Below are 19,403 nucleotides of genomic sequence, written 5' to 3'. Positions count from 1 at the left end.
TCACCAACGATACTGATACCTATTATTGGAGGACCAAAAAAAGCCAATACCGATTAAGCGGCCAATTTTTTATATATATATATATATATATATATGTGTGTGTGTGTATGTAATAATGACAATTACAACAATACTGAATGAACACTTATTTTAACTTAATATAATACATAAATAAAATCTATTTAGTCTCAAATAAATATTGAAACATGCTCAATTTGGTTTAAATAATGCAAAAACACAGTGTTGGAGAAGAAAGTAAAAGTGCAATATGTGCCATGTAAAAAAGCTAAGAAAGCTGGTGGTTCAATATTCCCAGTTCTTCAATATTCGCAGGTAAGAAGTTTTAGGTTGTAGTTATTATAGGAATTATGACGTGTCGACTATTTCTCTCTATACCATTTGTATTTCATATACCTTTGACTATTGGACGTTCTAATAGGCACTATAGTAATGCCAGCCTAATCTCAGGAGTTGATAGGCTTGAAGTCATAAACAGCGCTGTGCTTCAAGCATTACTAAGAGCTGCTGGCAAACGCAGTAAAGTTTGAATGAATTCTTACGAGCCTGCTGCTGCCTACCAACGCTCAGTCAGACTGCTCTATCAAATCATAGACTTAATTATAATATAATAAACACAGAAATACGAGCCTTTGGTCATTACATTTACGTAATTTAGCAGACGCTCTTATCCAGAGCGACTTACAAATGGGTGCATTCACCTTATGATATCCAGTGGAACAACCACTTTACAATAGTACATCTATATCTTTATTGGGGGGGGGGGGGGGGTTAGAAGGATTACTTTATCCTATCCCAGGTATTCCTTAAAGAGGTGGGGTTTCAGGTCTCCGGAAGGTGGTGATTGACTCCGCTGTCCTGGCGTCGTGAGGGAGCTTGTTCCACCATTGGGGTGCCAGAGCAGCGAACAGTTTTGACTGGGCTGAGCGGGAACTGTGCTTCCGCAGAGGTAGGGAGGCGAGCAGGCCAGAGGTGGATGAACGCAGTGCCCTTGTTTGGGTGTAGGGACTGATCAGAGCCTGAAGGTACGGAGGTGCCGTTCCCCTCACAGCTCCGTAGGCAAGCACCATGGTCTTGTAGCAGATGCGAGCTTCAACTGGAAGCCAGTGGAGTGTGCGGAGGAGCGGGGTGACGTGAGAGAACTTGGGAAGGTTGAACACCAGACGGGCTGTGTTTAATGGCACAGGCCATTAAACCCCTACGGGAACTATCATTTCAAAAACAAAACGTTCATTCTTTCAGTGAAATACGGAACCATTCCATATTTTATCGAATGGGTGGCAACCCTAAGTCTAAATATTGCTGTTACATTGTACAACCTTCAATGTTATGTCTTAACATTGTCAGAATTATGTAAAATTCTGGCAAATTAGTTCGCAACGAGCCAGGCGGCCCAAACTGTTGCATATACCCTGATTCTGCGTGCAATGAACGCAAGAGAAGTGACACAATTTCCCTAGTTAATATTTCCTGCTAATATGAATTTCTTTTAACTAAATATGCAGGTTTAAAAAAAATATACTTCTGTGTATTGATTTTAAGAAAGGCATTGATGTTTATGGTTAGGTGCATTCGTGCAACGATTGTGCTTTTGTTAAATCATCACCCGTTTGGCGAAGTAGGCTGTGATTCGATGATAAATTAACAGGCACCGCATTGATTATATGCAACGCAGGACAAGCTAGTTAAACTAGTAATAGCATCAACCATGTGTAGTTAACTAGTGATTATGTGAAGATTGACTGTTTTTTATAAGATAAGTTTAATGCTAGCTAGCAACTTATCTTAGCTCCTTGCTGCACTCTCGTAACAGGTGGTCAGCCTGCCACGCAGTTTCCCCATGGAATGCAATGTAATCGGCCATAATCGGCACCCCAAAAAAATGCAGATTACCGACTGCTATAAAAACTTGAAATCGGCCCTAATTAATCGGCCATGCCGATTAATCGGTCGACCTCTAGTTTATACCCTCCTCTTCCTCCTCCTGGCCTGGTGCTACTGAGCTTCCTGGTCTGAACTTAATCGGATACTGGACCCTCTTCTCCTTTATTTGTCCTACTCTTCCTCTTCTTCAAAGGGGCCCTTTTTCAGGGTGTACTCCAGAAATAGTACCCTAATTTTGACCTCAGAAAACATTGTTTCACAGATTTCTTTCATTCATTATTTTCTGTTTTCTATCAGTTAATACTTTCTCTGTTCTCCATTCAATAGTTTATTATTCCTTTATTCAAAGGTTCTACTGTTCTGTTTTCCATTCTTCATTGAAGTTACTTGGCTTTCTTCAATGCCCAGATTCCTCTCTTATCTAAAGCGACTTCTCCCATTCCATCAAATGAACTCTTGCTCACAACAACACGCATACACACACACACACACACACACACACACACTTGAGTGTTATCTCTACCCTTATGATGCCCCTCCATTCCTAGAGGGGGGCTCTGGTCCTGTCCACAGCCTTTTTTAGGAGGTGCCCTTTCCTTGAGCAGCCCAAGTGGTCTGATGCCCTTTCATATTGGCTGTCTGCCTGACAAACATGCCTGTCTTTGTGTGCTCTATGGCACTTACCCTGCACCCTGTGCAAGGCTTTAATGCCAAAATGTGTTGGGTATGAACTTGAACTTTCATTTAGTTCCCAAGAGTGGCTATCCTTTGTCAGCTTATTGGACCTAGATATCTGAGGGACAAATGCCTTTTCAAAGGGCCTTTCACAAACATCACTGAGTTTGCAGACAGTTACAGTATAACTACACATCAATGGAGGCTGGTGGGAGGAGCGATAAGAGGACGGATCATTGTAATGGCTGGAATGGAATCAATGGAACGGTACCAAACACATCAAACACATGCAAACAACATGTTTGACTCTCTTCCATTGATTCCATTCCATTCCAGCCATTGAACCAACAGAGGAATGTTGCTGAGTTTATGAAGCTAACCGCTACCGTGTTCCACGCTACTGCGTTATATACATCTGACATCCATACGTCCTGTAAATTATATCATCGTGACCATGTCATCCTCACATACCAGCCTTCAAGGATCTCCTGTATCTATCAACTTGATGGTGGTGGAAAAGAGACCCATTTAATGTACAGTAGTGTCGTCAGATACATGGATGTAGGGGGAGACTGTGACAAAGTTTACTTTTTCTCAAACTGATAGTTTGTTGTTTGTTGAAAACCTACTACAACCACAGATTATCTAATTTCAGGCCTCCTCGACACCTTTTTCACATTTTGATCACGGAAGACTGATTTAAACTCTCATCGCTGCATTTTAGGCAGGTTGACGTTTATTGGTATGAATCTTGCCCTGTAGGCATAGCTGAGCGATTTCCACTAGATGGGGTTAGGCATAAGTTTAGCAGTGTGGTTAGGGTTAGGTTTAAAATCAGATTTGATGACTTTGTAGCTGTGCTAGCTAGTGACTACCCTGCAGAGCTGCCTCTAGTACATGAGTCATCTCAATAAATGCCACCTGAGCATTGTAGTACTGACAGAATGTCACTCTACGTTAATCTTTGGTACCCATATAGCCTGAAGACTGTGCCGCATGCTTGTTGGGTGTTTCTGCAGAGGGAGCGAGAGTAGGTAGAAGTTGTCTCTAATGACAGATCTAGGATCAGTCCATCCTATCCGTAACTCATATTCTATCCAAGCCTTAACCATCAAGATGATGGAACCGTATCTGACTCTGGATCAATAGTTAGGGCCGATTCCTACCGACTGTGTATATAGAGTGTCTGAAACGGGACACCCTATTGGCCAAGGGCCAAAGGTCTGGTGTTTATGGCTTCCTGAAAAGGTTGCTACCCCATTTTGAATTGTTAATAAGCAGAATCTGAGTATCATTTTTCACTCAGTCGTACCGGTCGTATCATCTGTCAAAGTGGTGTACTTTATTTTGGTGTTTTATCAAGGGCACTTTCCCTTTTAGAAGGAATACTTCATACCATCAACCATAATATACAATACAGTAGTCCTGGGCTAGTCTCATAATTGATTTTAATTTGAAGGTATTGGTTATATACACTACCGTTCAAAAGTTTGGAGTCACTTAGAAAGGTCCTTGTTTTTGAAAGAAAAGCAAATTTTTTGTCCATTAAAATAACATCAAATTGATCAGAAATACGGTGTAGACATTGTTAATGTTGTAAATGACAATTGTAGCTGGAAACAGCTGATTTTTAATGGAATATCTACATAGGCGTACAGAGGCCCATTATCAGCAACCATCACTCCTGTGTTCCAATGGCACGTTGTGTTAGCTAATCCAAGTTTATCATTATCAAAGGCTAATTGATCATTAGAAAACCCTTTTGCAATTATGTTAGCACAGCTGAAAACTGTTGTTTTGATTAAAGAAGCAATAAAACTGGCCTTCTTTAGACTAGTTGAGTATCTGGAGCATCAGCATTTGTGGGTTCGATTACTGGTTCAAAACTGGCCAGAAACAAAGAATTTCTTCAGAAACTCGTCAGTTTATTCTTATTCTGAGAAATGAAGGCTATTCCATGCGAGAAATTTCCAAGAAACTGAAGATCTCGAACAACGCTGTGTACTACTCCCTTCACAGAACAGTGCAAACTGGCTCTAACCAGAATAGAAAGAGGAGCGGGAGGCCCCGGTGCACAACTGAGCAAGAGGACAAGTACATTAGAGTGTCTAGTTTGAAAAACAGATGCCTCACAAGTCCTCAACTGGCAGCTTCATTAAATAGTACCCGCATAACACCAGTCTCAACATCAACAGTGAAGAGACGACTCACGGATGCTGGCCTTCTAGGCAGAGTCGCAAAGAAAAAGCCATATCAGACTGGCCAATAAAAATAAAAGACTAAGATGGGTAAAAGAACACAGACACTGGACAGAGGAACTCTGCCTAGAAGGCCAGCATCCCAGAGTCGCCTCTTCACTGTTGACGTTGAGACTGGTGTTTTGCAGGTACAATTTAATGAAGCTGCCAGTTGAGGACTTGTGAGGCATCTGTTGGCATGGTCACAGGTTTTGAGTTAATAGTGCATGCGCTGAAGTATGTTTGGAAGATAAAAAACTATGATTGATATATAAGATGGTTCAAATGTTTGCCCGCCATTACCCAAAAACTACAATCAGAACCTTACCTCCATCTAGTGGTCATTGGTTGAAACTGCTCACAGCCAGATATGATTGTATATGCATCTGTGTTTATTTATGTGAGTGAGTGTGCGTGCGTGTGTATGTGCATATATGAGTGTTTGTGTGCGCGCATGCGTGTGTTCATGTCTCTGTGAGTGTGCGCGTTTATTTATTTCTCTGTCTGTCTAGCTATCTGCACTGCAGGGCCACAGACCTGGTGGTGGTGTCTCTGTAGGAGAGCTGCCATCTGACGAGATCCATCGGCTGCAGCAGCAGAACAGCAGTCTGAGGGCTGTCATAGCCCAGATGAGGAGGGACATGGAGGATCTCAGCCAGCCTTCTCATCCTCCAGGACCCCCTGACACCTCCACCCAGATCCCTAAAGGACCTCTACCCCAGCTTCCAACACAGAGCTCAGCCAAGCCAACTGACAGCGCTGCACAGCCCAGCCTGGCAGGTATAAACACTATTTAACCCCTAGAAGCCCCAGACAGTCCTGGATCCACCCACACCTCAACCCCAACCTGTTGACAGTTCCCTAAAGCACCAGGCCAACAAGTGTCAGCACCAGCATGTCTCACTGCTTACTCTGTGTTGGCTCACACCAACACCCCTTCCCACCTGCACCACAAACAGATCTACTATGCGTGCATCCCTAACCCCATACATCCCTAGCCCCCATCCATTCACCTCCCACCACAAGAAACACCCGCACCCTACCAGAGCCTTAAAAGCACCCTATCACCATCACTACCCCATCATCCTGCTGGCCCCTAACTAGCTCAAAGCCCAGACCAACAGCTGTCAGCAGGTGTAGACACTAACCCGTCACACAGCCGACTGCAGACCTGTAAGGAGTGTATTAATGTCAACATTAAGTTAAAGTGTAATATCAGTTTTTATGGTTACGGTTACAGCTAGCTAGTAATGGACTGGCTGTGGAGGCATAACCCTCAACCTTTAGGAAATAGAGAAGGGTAGTAATATAATCACAACTCAGTCACACAAGTGTGTGTGTGTGTGTGTGTGTGTGTGTGTGTGTGTGTGTTTTTGTTTGTTTGTCAGTGGTAGGTACCCCAGAGTACACCCAGGCTCTAGAAGAGGAGGTAGCAGAACTGAAGGCCAGGTGTAGGCGCTTAGAGGACCAGCTAGAGTGCTCCACCAGACCCCAGAACACCGCCACGGTTACCCCGGCAACCACACTCGTCCCCATCGCCCCCGACAACGCATACCTCCAGAACCACATCCGCTCCCTCAACGAGACCATCGGTAGGACGACATTTCAATAATATACAATATAATGGTACTAGGACAGAGGTAATGGTATCACTTGTCACACCAAGTTCTAACCAGAGATCTGAGAGTGGTGGTTACTTGTTTCAGTCTACTGCTATGCTGAGAATGAAAATAAGTTTTATTTTCCATTCAACAATGATGATAGGAATTTGCCTTGGTGTTGAAATATAAAAAGCGACAACAACATAAAACTCATAGCCATTGTCTATGTAATGTTTACTGCAGGTGGCCAGCGAGTAGAGAAGGTGGCCAACACAGCAGCTCTGAGGAAACAGGAGGTCAGGGTAGCTCACCTGGAGGCTGCTCTGGCCTCGCTCACCAAACAGGTACTGACTCTCTCCATCCCAAATCCAGCCCTTCTGTCATTTAAACTGCAAGCACTGTTGTATTCAGGCAATGGTTGGTGGATTTCAAAACAGTATTAGTAGTCATTGTCCACCCGCAAGCCCCCTCTTTTTATCTCTCTTTCTCTCTCTCTCACTCTCGCTCTCTCTCCCCACAGTGCCACACCAAACAGATGGAGGGGGAGGAGCTGCGTCTGGAGCTAGCCAATCAGAAGAGGAGCTGGTCGTCTGAGGAGAGAGGACTACGTCAGCGTTTGGTTACCGTGGAGATGGAGCTGGAGGAAGTGAGGCGGGAGAAAGAGGAGTACCAGAAAGGAAGCATCCTCAACAACCTGGAAACTGTTGCCCTGGGCAACCAGGTAATGCCGAGTGACAGCTTGCCTCAAACCTAAGACTTTTAATCAACCCTAAACAAACAAAGACAGGAGACAATGAATGTAAATGGCAAAAAAAAATGTTTGCTGTTTTAGTTCAACATTACTGGAATCCTCTATCAGATAGCCCACAAATCACTTTCGTAACAATGACATTTGAGGTCAGGGTATTTGTCAGCTTATTATAACAGGCTTTGCACTGCCATTACACAAACTTTTGTTGTGACCAGGTGTCTGCACTGAAGATTGACATCGCCAGCAGAAGGGATCCCATTGTCTGTGAAGAGGTAAACCGTCTCAGAATGAATGACAAGACATAGAGCAGTGGTTCCCAAACTAGGGTTATGACCCCATGTGGCGTTGCCTGATAATTTTTTTAAATCCTGAAGAAAAATATATGTATAATTTTGTATAAAACTAAATGTATAATCGTATCGTTTTTGTATCTCGAAATCATTGTTATGTGATTAACCTTAAAAATCTAAATGAAAAATGATTAAAATCAAAAAGATTTTCAACCAGAGGGCACCCTTAGATCATGGGAAAGGGATGCACTTGTATTTTTATTTTATTTAACTTGACCGTTGCAGTGAGTCTATGTTCCATGGTTTTGCTGTGTCTGTTGTGTCCACTTGTCCATATTCATGTTGGAAACAAGCAGCCCTATGTTTTCACCCAGAATCACATTTGTTTATTTTTCAAACTATAGCACACAATATTTCACATGAAGCAGGTTTTTAAAGGACTAAAGAGTTTAGTGTGCTTCATGTTTTTCTTTTTGCCATGGAAAATATGGTACTGTATTATCGCGATAATGGTATCATGACAACCCTGGTCCATATACACCTTTCTTTCTCCCTATCCCTCTCTCCCTCCCTTCCTCCCTCCAGAGTGAAATGGTGAGGCAGCTCCAGGAGGAAAACCTGTGTTTGAGGCAACAGCAGCTGTCCCTGGGCCTGAGGCCTGGTGGGGCAGGCGGGTACGGGCCAGGGTGTGGGGGGGTACAGGGGGGTAAACTCAGTGCCCCTCTCAATGCCCGTCTCCTTCACTCCAAACTGAAGCAAGCAGTGCAGTGTATCGCCCGTCTGACCAGAGACAAACAGCAACTGATTGAGATGGGCAACAGGCTCCGGGCACAACTGACCGACGCTGGACTGGAGGGTAGGACTGACGCACAGGAGGCTGCTGAGGGGAGAACGGCTCATAGTAATGGCCGGAACAGAGCTAATGGAATGGAATCAAACACATGGAAACCATGTGTTTGATACCATTCCACTAATTCCACTCCAGCAATTACCAAGAGCCTGTTCTCCCCAATTAAGGTGCCACCAACCTCCTCTGGACTGACACTACTGTAGAAACACATACTAACAGCATTGCCATTCACAATACCATACCAGAGAATTAAAAGATACAACACTTTAGTTTACTCCAATTAGGGTAAGTATTGTAGGGTAGGATGGTTAGAGTAGGGAGGGAGTGTAGGGATGGGTAGGAATGGTTAGGGTAGGGATGGTTAGGGTAGGGATGGTAGGGTAGATAGGGTAAGGATGGTTGGGTAGGGCAGGGATGGTAGGGCAGGGATGGTTAGGGTAGGGATGGTTAGGGTAGGGATGGTAGGGTGGGGATGGTAGGGATGGTTAGGGTAGGGATGGTAGGTAGGTAGGGAGGGGATGGTAGGGATGGTTAGGGTAGGGATGGTAGGTAGGGAGGGGATGGTAGGGATGGTTAGGGATGGTAGGTAGGTAGGTAGGTAGGGAGGGGATGGTTAGGGTAGAGATGGTAGGGATGGTAGGTAGGGAGGGGAGGGATGGTTAGGGTAGAGATGGTAGGGATGGTAGGTAGGGAGGGTAGGGATGGTTAGGGTAGGGTAGGTAGGGAGGGGTAGGGTGTGTTAGGGTAGGGTAAGGATGGTAGGTAGGGAGGGGAGGGTAGGGAGGGGTAGGGTAGGGTTGGTAGGTAGGTAGGTAGGGGAGGGGTAGGGATGGTTAGGGTAGGGTAGGGTAGGTAGGTAGGGGAGGGTAGGGATGGTTAGGGTAGGGTAGGGGTGGTAGGTAGGTAGGGAGGTGAGGGTAGGGTAGGGATGGTAGGTAGGTAGGGAGGTGAGGGTAGGGTAGGGTAGGGATGGTTAGGGTAGGGATGGTAGGGAGGGGAGGATGGGGGGGAAAAGTATATAGGAAAAAGGTATAATAAGGGGGATTAGAAATAATGCAAACAATTAAATTGATAGAACCTACAATCTATCAGCAATATTAAAGCCAATCATATTGCAAATGGCAGCTAGGCTATATAGACCAGATAACACATTACCAATACTGCATGATGACAGCTTAATCCCCCAGACTATGAACCTATTTTTAACTAGTCCATGATAACAGTCTAATGTACTCTCATTTGATTAGCCATGTTATGATAACAGTATAATGTAAACTCATTCGAATTGGCTTTGCAGGGAAAGTGTAAACAGGAAGTCCAGCTGTGTTGTGATTGGTCCGGTGGTGTGGTAGTGTTTACAGGGACAGGAAGTATTCTCTGCCGTGTTGCTCTTCCACCCCGCCGGTCACCCTGATCCCTGCTGCCCCGCGGGATTATGGGGGATTCAGCAGAGATCACACGCAGCCCCAGGGGCCGGAGGAAAAACACAAACACCCTGGACACCTCTGCTCTCTCTCTCTCACACACACACACACCAATGGAGGCTGCTGATGGGAGGACGGCTCATAATAATGGCTGGAATGGAGTAAATGGAAAGGTAGCAAACACATTCACACTATTCCAGCCATTACACTACATTACACTCATTATTATGAGCCGTCCTCCCCCAGCAGCCTCCACTGACACACGCATACGTAGACACACTTCTCTCCTTGCTATTTTCTCACACTTATAACTCTCTCTTGTTATTCCTCTCTCTCTCTTTCAGTTCTCCAATCTGCTCCCAAAACCTCTCTAGCCCCAGTGTCTATGGAGCCAGAGAGAGACCCATCCAGAGACACCCAGCACCAGCAGGGTCGGCTTTCTGCCCTAGAACAACTGCAGTACCAGCTCACCACACAGGTCTGACCGCTTACCCCTTGATGTCAATGAGACAGTAGTGTGAAAGCTACATTGTCATATCTCAGGTTAGGACTGCAATGTAGATCCTCCAACTGCTCTTAAATTCAAGCAAAACTAAATTCATGCTCTTCAACCGATCGCTGCCCGTACCCGCCCGCCCGTCTAGCATCACTACTCTGGACGGTTCTGACTTAGAATATGTGGACAACTACAAATACCTAGGTGTCTGGTTAGACTGTAAACTCTCCTTCCAGACTCATATTAAGCACCCACTGGCTCCAGGTCATCTATAAGTCTTTGCTAGGTAAAGCCCCTCCTTATCTCAGCTCACTGGTCACCATAGCAGCATACACCCGTAGCACGCGCTCCAGCAGGTATATTTCACTGGTCACCCCCAAAGCCAATTCCTCCTTTGGCTGCCTTTCCTTCCAGTTCTCTGCTGCCAATGACTGGAATGAATTGCAAAAATCACTGAAGCTAGAGACTTATCTCCCTCACTAACTTTAAGCATCCGCTGTCAGAGCAGCTTACCGATCATTGCACCTGTACATAGCCCATCTGTAAATAGCCCACCCAACTACCTCATCCCCATATTATTATTTGTTTTGCTCCTTTGCACCCCAGTGTCTCTACTTGCACATTCATCTTCTGCACGTCTATCACTCCAGTGTTTAATTGCTAAATTGTAATTATTTCGCCACTATGGCCTATTTATTGCCTTACCTCCCTAATCTTACTACATTTGCACACACTGTATATAGACTTTTCCATTGTGTTATTGACTGAACGTTTGTTTATCCCATGTGTAACTCTGTGTTGTTTGTGTCGCACTGCTTTGCTCTATCTTGGCCAGGTCGCAGTTGTAAATGAGAACTTGTTCTCAACTGGTCATCCTGGTTAAATAAAGGTGGGGGGGGGGAAAAGATCAGTACTCTGTGTGACCATCAGAGGGAGCACCAGAGTAAACCATGATTCTCTTCAGGAGCTGCAGTATGCCCAGAGAGAGCAGAGAAAGGGGGCTCCTATCATTGTGAGGCCTCTCCTCTCAGAGAGCAAGAGTGGAGACAGAGACAGGGTCACCAACCCCTGGGGCCAGGGGCACAAGGACACAGACAGACATGAGGTAACAGTAATGTCTGTCTACAGTGTCAGATACCACCTGACCTGAGGACCAATACTGCAAGAGCTTGGCTTCTCAACTCACTTCAATATACAGAGTTGATGTCTGGCCATAAAGGCTTATCCCTCTGCCATTTTCTGGTTGCTAAAATTGTAATAGTTTGCCTAATTTCAGTTTATGTGACTAAACAATCAAGTATAGTGTAGAGAATCATTGTACCATCTAAACTGCTGTGAAATACACTGCTCAAAATAATAAAGGGAACACTTAAACAACACAATGTAACTCCAAGTCAATCACACTTCTGTGAAATCAAACTGTCCACTTAGAAAGCAACACTGATTGACAATAAATTTCACATGCTGTTGTGCAAATGGAATAGACAACAGGTGGAAATTATAGGCAATTAGCAAGACACCCCCAATAAAGGAGTGGTTCTGCAGGTGGGGACCACAGACCACTTCTCAGTTCCTATGCTTCCTGGCTGATGTTTTGGTCACTTTTGAATGCTGGCGGTGCTTTCACTCTAGTGGTAGCATGAGACGGAGTCTACAACCCACACAAGTGGCTCAGGTAGTGCAGCTCATCCAGGATGGCACATCAATGCGAGCTGTGGCAAGAAGGTTTGCTGTGTCTGTCAGCGTAGTGTCCAGAGCATGGAGGCGCTACCAGGAGACAGGCCAGTACATCAGGAGACGTGGAGGAGGCCGTAGGAGGGCAACAACCCAGCAGCAGGACTGCTACCTCCGCCTTTGTGCAAGGAGGAGCAGGAGAAGCACTGCCAGAGCCCTGCAAAATGACCTCCAGCAGGCCACAAATGTCCATGTGTCTGCTCAAACGGTCTGAGACAGACTCCATGAGGGTGGTATGAGGGCCCGACGTCCACAGGTGGGGGTTGTGCTTACAGCCCAACACCGTGCAGGACGTTTGGCATTTGCCAGAGAACACCAAGATTGGCAAATTCGCCACTGGCGCCCTGTGCTCTTCACAGATGAAAGCAGGTTCACACTGAGCACGTGACAGACGTGACAGAGTCTGGAAACGCCGTGGAGAACGTTCTGCTGCCTGCAACATCCTCCAGTATGACAGGTTTGGCGGTGGGTCAGTCATAGTATGGGGTGGCATTTTTTGGGGGGGCAGCCCTCCATGTGCTCGCCAGAGGTAGTCTGACTGCCATTAGGTACCGAGATGAGATCCTCAGACCCCTTGTGAGACCATATGCTGGTGTGGTTGGCCCTGGGTTCCTCCTAATGCAAGACAATGCTAGACCTCATGTGGCTGGAGTGTGTCAGCAGTTCCTGCAAGAGGAAGGCATTGATGCTATGGACTGGCCCACCCGTTCCCCAGACCTGAATCCAATTGAGCACATCTGGGACATCATGTCTCGCTCCATCCACCAACACCACGTTGCACCACAGACTGTCCAGGAGTTGGCGGATGCTTTAGTTCAGGTCTGAGAGGAGATCCCTCAGGAGACCATCCGCCACCTCATCAGGAGCATGCCCAGGCGTTGTAGGGAGGTCATACAGGCACGTGGAGGCCACACACACTACTGAGCCTCATTTTTACTTGTTTTAAGGACATTACATCAAAGTTGGATCAGCCTGTAGTGTGGTTTTCCACTTTAATTTTGAGTGTGACTCCAAATCCAGACCTCCATGGGTTGATAAATTGGATTTCCATTGATTATTTTTGTGTGATTTTGTTGTCAGCACATTCAACTATGTAAAGAAAAAAGTATTTAATAAGATTATTTCTTTCATTCAGATCTAGGATGTGTTGTTTAAGTGTTCCCTTTATTTTTTTGAGCAGTATATATTTTCAATAACCAAAAATGTATTTTCAGCTGCTTGATAGTAAAAGACGCAAAAATGAAACTTAAGAACGGGACGCATAGAAATAGTCACATAGAACATATCTGCTGCTTCTTAGACTTGCTTTCAATGAGAAAGACATGTGTTATAGATCTGTCAATGTGAATTTGGTCCATCCCCAAAAAGTTACATATTGCATTATTAACTATAGCAACAGAGGAAACATAGCACTGATATCATACTCAGTTTAAAAATTCGGTGCAAAATGTAATATTACTTAAACCTGAGTAAGAAGTTGTTAAGTAAAACAAAGACAGTGTCTTCACTTCTTCATCTTCTACCTTCTCTCCTCTTTCTCAGCGTCCTAGGACTAAAGAGAACACCCCTCCTATCAGCCAATCCCAGAGCTCCCTGCAGCTGGACCTCGGGTCACGATCCGCTTCCAGCCCGTCAGGTCCTCTACTGCTGTCGTCGGTGGCGACAGAGGGTTCACTAAGGGAGGTGTGGCAGATACTGGACAGAGGTCTCAGCCCCTCCATACTCACATCCCGGGAGAGCTGTTCTGAGAGAGGTGAGAGTTTACCTGGAGACAGTGAGGTTAAGGTATTTGTCTAATTACTTGTCAGCGCTGTCCTTTCTTTCTTTCTTTCTTTCTTTTTTTCTTTCTTTCTTTCTTTCTTTCTTTCTTTCTTTCTTTCTCCCTCCTCTGTGAGTCACACCATTATAAACCAACTGGAGTGTCTGCATTCTATTGGCCATTTAGCACTTAGCGGAGTACCTGGTACAGGAAGTCCAGTATCACTCTTTCATGACACACACACACACCAAGGTTAGCTACATCTGCCAAGTCACTACAGTACATCGGAATGTATTATCTAGGCCTCAGACCGAAAGGCTATTTGTATGAGATGATGATAATAGTGTTTATCATTTCACCTGGCTGAGGTTTAAGTAAAGACAGAGTTGCAGTCTGGCCACAGAGGAGGAGTGAGGTTTCCCAACTGGTGGCCTTGTATCTGTCCCAAATAGCACCCTTTATCCTAGTGCACTACTTTTGGCCCTGGACAAAATGAGTGCACTGCATGGGGAATAGGGTGCCATTTGGGACATACCCTTGAGTCTGGGGCCAGATCACAGCGGTGACAGGGTGAAGGCTCTGACCAGGGACTCTGTTCTAGACTGGGAACAGTTTCTCAATCAGTGGACAGGGGAGCCACTCATGGGTTAGGTCTGGCTCTGTTGACACTGGTGTTGTTTGCAGAGCCCAGGGCACTGGCCAGGCTTGGCTGGTACCAACACAGCCACCGCCTGCTAGAAGAAGTGCTGACTGATAGCCTGGATCTATTGCTGCGTGTTCGTATGTGTCTTGCCACTGCAACAGGTCACAGACAGTAGTGAAGGTCATCCAACACTGTGTCCATCTTTCAGATTAGATTTAGAACAGAGGCATTGCCTCACCGTTGGCCCAGCAGTAGACTGCCAAGGGTTTCCACATTATACTGAGTAAACGTTGAGAAGAACACACACACACAGGGCTCTCACGTGTGAGGAGAATGGAGCTGGGGGGGCATGCAACAAGTGTATACCATCAGAGACTTCAACAAAGAGGGTTGTGGTATATACCAATTGCATAATTGCTGGGTAAATGATAGAGGAAAGCAATCTTTAGACGCATTGGTAAAGATAGGCAATCTTTAGCCGCATTGGTAAAGATAAGCAATGCCAATAAAGGTGTCCAAGTTGAATTTTATTACGAACACATACTTACTTAATATTTAGTACTCTGTCAGGAGAGGGGATAATGGTAACCATGGTGTTGTACAGTAGTATAGATAATGGAGATGTTGGTGCAATAAGCCTCTGCCTCTCTGTGTCTCTGTGTGGTGGAGAGAGATTCAGATAGGCACAATGTGAGCTCTGTCTCTAGGCAGCCATGCAGGCGCTCTGCACCGCAGTCACTTTCGGTGGCAGTCCCTTAGGCCTCATCCTCGCAGATGCTTTCAGTGCTGCCCGGTACATTGTATTCAACCTCAAATACCTTGCAGGGGGTTGGATTTCACAGCCAGCAGGCTTTTCATTGCTAACATTTTGAAAGGCGTCTCAGGTTGGAAATAATGTCCTTGACCAGGCAGCACTGAGTGAGTGTGTCTGTGTTTCTCTGTGGGAATAAGCCCTCATTCACTGTCTGTTTGGAACTGAGGGAGACAGGCACTGTACTGCAACACACAGTCTCACTCACTGTCTCATTCTGCCCATGAAACAACCTTTTACAAGGCTGGAATTGAATTTCTACACATCTGCACCCAGGTGATGGTGAGCTGAATGAGCCCAGCCCTGGGGCCCAGGCAGGGGGGGTGAAGGGGTGCAGAGCACCTGTCCTGGAGAGGATGAAACCAGCCAGGCCGTCTGCCACCGCCAGGAAGACCAAGACTAGTGTGAGGGGGGGCAAGATCAGGAACTACAATATCAAAGACTGATGGAGACTTTCTGGTAGGCTAACAGAATTCAACACAGTTGGTAACTGTTGGTACCTGGTACCAAATGTTGCCTTGTGGTGCTTGATTTAACAAATACCAACATACTTAGTAGGTAGAAATGACAAGTAAATACCTAGTCATTTCTGTACTGTAAACTAGAGTGTTACTATAATATCAGAGGCTGGTGCAGAAGGTAATAGATATTGTGTGGGTGGTGCCAGGCTGGTTCTGCTCTAGCCAGGCTAGTTTGTCTTGGCATGGCCACCAGGGGAGTGGTGCTGACAGCAGATCCAGTCTGGCACCCAGATTAGGTAGATAGTAACTATCTGCTCAGGCCAGGGGGAACCACTTGGCCTTACACCTCAGGAAAGAGAGGATTCATTGAAGTTCGTACTGTGCTTCCTTTTACTGATGCTCACACTGAAAAGCACAATTTTGTACCTTCTCATGTTTTTCTCTCATCATGACAAATCAACTGTTAGGTGCTCTTGTTGTACGGGTCCTGAACAGGCCTTCTTATCTGTGTTGATTTTATACCAAATCATGAAGTTGTGATTTTTCCAATAAAACATTAATTCAATTTTTTTATTTTTAGAAATGTTTCCTTTATTGAAAAAGTGTTACACCAAACCAGAATTGTTACAAATCTGACCTTGAAAAGGGATCTTATGAAATATGATTGTTAACACATTATGTACATATTTCTACAGGTTATCTTGATTAGAAGTTAGGTTAGTAAATAAGTACAGTCCAAGATACTGACAGAACAGTACAAATTAAGTAGTAGTTTTTCTCGACATCATGCCATTCTCCACATGCCATCTTCACCATTGAACTCTAGTAACCCCAACAGTCAGGCAGCATTTCTGATTACATCACCATTCTTGCTGCCCTGGCAACAAGCTCCTCCCATCACTGTCATCACATCACCCTATCTCCTAGCAACACCCTCACATCCACGCTGATTGGAGGTGCCCACACACCCCTGCTCTGTGATTGGTTCATTTTCACGTTTGTAAAATATCACAACTGATCACAGCTGGCACGATTTGGGTGTGTGCTACCTGGTTTGTCAGCCTGACTGTACATTCACCATAATAACCTATTTCAGGTGTGTTATGGTTGCTCCTCAAGTTCAACCTACAGAAGAAATGCCTACTGACTGAGTTTGGGTAAAATACCCATTAATAATATATACAAATATACATGAATAAGCACAAACTATTTTATAAACTATAAAATAAGTATTTAGTTGTTTATTAACATTTATACTCATAAGCATTACAATTCATGAACATTTACATGTTTTATGTATAACGCATTTCTAAGTAATTATAAACATTTTATAATGACTTATTGGTGGAAGTTATTATAAAGTATTACCAAACCTCTTGTTAAACAATATAAAAGACTGAATACTTGGGTGCAATAAAATAAATGATTATCTTTCTATACATGCAAAACAATGGATATAAAATATTTCAATGATAAAAAAAATAAGTTATGGATGACTCCTTCAATTCGTACAGGTGATCGAACACATGCATTGATAGATATATCATTTCCACAACGTCAACCACAGGTGACCATGCAGTTCATAGAAATTATATTCAACATAGTATTGGCCTAATCTGCACTAGTAGATTACCAAATGCGTTACACATGCTGTAAAGAATACATTCATTCATTATTAATGTGTTAGGGGGAAATATTTACCTTGTGTAGGCTAAATCCACCATGATTTAATGGTATATCCATCTCCAATAAATTGCATTGTCAAAAATCATACATTTGTGAATAAAAAGGGGAAAAATCTAATTGATCAAGATTGTCAAATGTGTTTCCCAAAGTCCATGGACTATTGCATGTGTCCTCCTTTCTGCAAGATTTCGAAATGAGTTATTGTTCAATCAGTGTGAAATCTGAACACAGCTCAGACCTGTAAGTCATGGTTCTGCGCTTTGAACTTGAGTGATGAACTTGGACTTGGCTTTGGGCTTTATCAATATAACGGGGCGGGGGAAACTGAGCTAGACTTGCACATAGGATACATCCAATGTACTACAGTAACCTTTCCATCGCTTTCTTCCGTTTTTTTCCGAAACTACAGCGTTCAGCGAATCACCCCATCACTGGCTGAGACTGTGAGCCCTGCCTCTTTTCTCATTGGACTGGACAGCCCAGCCAAGCTGTCAGCCCATGTGGCGTGGCCGGGGAGAGCATGTCAGACATTTAAATTAAATAGAGAAAGGGAATCAAAGAAGCGAGAGAAATTGGAAGGGCTAGGCAGGGAACGGGAAGAGCTCGCGATTCCTCCCGAACAACTGTAGCACGGGCACATCACAGGCAAGCGCGCTCTCATCTACCGAAGATAAGGAAATATCGAGGGGATTTTTGCTAACCGTTTCTTTACTAACATTTCTCTCCATTTTTAGTGGTTTCTACAGATATTAAAACACCTAACTACAGGTAAGCTGTTCTGATATTGCTAGACTAGCAATGTTATAGCTTCTTCATCAGGTTAGCCGGTGAGACGTTCCCTTATCATGATGACCGGCGTCGTAGCAATAAACATAAACGAACTCAAAATGGATTTCCTCGATATCGGCTGGCTTGATTTTTTTTATCACTACACTTTCTCGTTACAATGTTAATGCATTTTAATAAGAGGTAACGTTACATCAGCTAGCTGACGTATTCTCAGAAATGGTGCCATTTAGCTAAGCTAGGTAACGTAAAGATGTTGGTCGCCTTCCCCTGCTTAGACGTTGTTTCCACTAACCAATGGTTGCGTGCTACGTCATCGGCCGTGTACTGGACTGAAAGGCCGCTGTATGTTGCGGTTAGCTGCTACGTCAAATACCTAAACAAGCGTTTTAAAATCTGCCAGGCGTCAGCAAGGCCTGGGCAGAGGAACACGCTCATGGATTCAGGCGCAATTTCAATAGTGATGCCTGCCGCTGCTAAGGCTAGCAGTTGAGTTGCTATATGGTCATCACTACCTGGATGCCAACACGTTTTAATCATCTACTACTATTCACTGATGCCCTGGCATTTATGGGTGATTATGCTGGCTAGTTATCCGTGTGTGGCGTGCTTGTGTCCCTGGTCTAGATTTGGGAGTAGCAGGAGATAATCGAGCGTAGTTTAAGTATTGACCTATAGGGCCCAGGAACAATGGTTTGATTAGCTATGTCTACATAAAAGGGTAATTCATAATTAAATTCATTTAGTTTTTTTGTGTGTTGATGCCTGGGATAGTATTGAATTGGATGCCTCTCCTTTTGAGAGCCTTTTTTCTGGTGCTACTCTTTCTGATATATTTTTGGTTACATTTTCTGCATGGCTAGTAGGAGGTGAGCATGATGCACTTTGCGCATCCTCTTAGTGTAATTGCAAGACAGTCATTGGATGAGTCATATTGCACAACTCATCCCTGTATCAGTGTCTCTGAATACAATCACTTTCACTGTCGTTCAGCCACTGTCACCTGAACTTCACTTAAAGGAAACTTTGAGTGGATTTATCTTTTGGTATTTGTTTTAATTAGTCCATATCTTAAACTTGATTGCTGAATTGCAAAACATTTTAGGACTGTATCAACAGTGGACTAATGAAACCACAAATACCAAAATATAGTTTTTGAGTGGTATTTTCCTTGAATATTTCATATAGGCCTTGGCTAGTCCAAAGGGTTTAGCATGAATCTGAGGTTTTGTGCCTAAGACTTGGAAAAGAGAGCACCTAATCTAACTAGAGTATAGCCTGCACCCCTCAAACTAAA

General features: G+C 44.4%; 2 protein-coding genes across 5 annotated transcripts in view; both read left to right on the top strand.

Annotated features, from left to right (window-relative positions):
* Positions 1 to 16,211, top strand: part of ccdc57 (coiled-coil domain containing 57) — a 32,780-nt gene extending 16,569 nt beyond the window's left edge. The window contains exons 12-21 of the mRNA XM_029764986.1: positions 5,327 to 5,594; positions 6,203 to 6,406; positions 6,659 to 6,759; positions 6,936 to 7,136; positions 7,382 to 7,438; positions 8,042 to 8,312; positions 10,075 to 10,208; positions 11,191 to 11,331; positions 13,503 to 13,713; positions 15,450 to 16,211. Of these exons, the coding sequence (XP_029620846.1) occupies positions 5,327 to 5,594; positions 6,203 to 6,406; positions 6,659 to 6,759; positions 6,936 to 7,136; positions 7,382 to 7,438; positions 8,042 to 8,312; positions 10,075 to 10,208; positions 11,191 to 11,331; positions 13,503 to 13,713; positions 15,450 to 15,619 (1,758 nt within the window). The 3' untranslated portion in view covers positions 15,620 to 16,211. The remainder of the gene's footprint in view (positions 1 to 5,326; positions 5,595 to 6,202; positions 6,407 to 6,658; positions 6,760 to 6,935; positions 7,137 to 7,381; positions 7,439 to 8,041; positions 8,313 to 10,074; positions 10,209 to 11,190; positions 11,332 to 13,502; positions 13,714 to 15,449) is intronic.
* Positions 16,212 to 17,677: 1,466 nt separating this feature from the next.
* The window catches only part of LOC115201394 (fatty acid synthase), a 30,914-nt gene continuing 29,188 nt past the window's right edge, over positions 17,678 to 19,403 (top strand). For 2 of the 4 annotated variants that reach the window (XM_029764977.1, XM_029764978.1), the window contains exon 1: positions 17,678 to 18,088. The gene's annotated coding sequence lies outside the window, so the exon portion shown is untranslated. The remainder of the gene's footprint in view (positions 18,089 to 19,403) is intronic. The other 2 variants (XM_029764980.1, XM_029764979.1) reach the window with 2 other exon arrangements.

The sequence above is a fragment of the Salmo trutta genome, chromosome 10 (genome assembly GCF_901001165.1).
Source record: "Salmo trutta chromosome 10, fSalTru1.1, whole genome shotgun sequence".
Classification (NCBI taxonomy): Eukaryota; Metazoa; Chordata; class Actinopteri; order Salmoniformes; family Salmonidae; genus Salmo; species Salmo trutta.
This window is presented reverse-complemented; position numbering and strand designations above follow the sequence as displayed.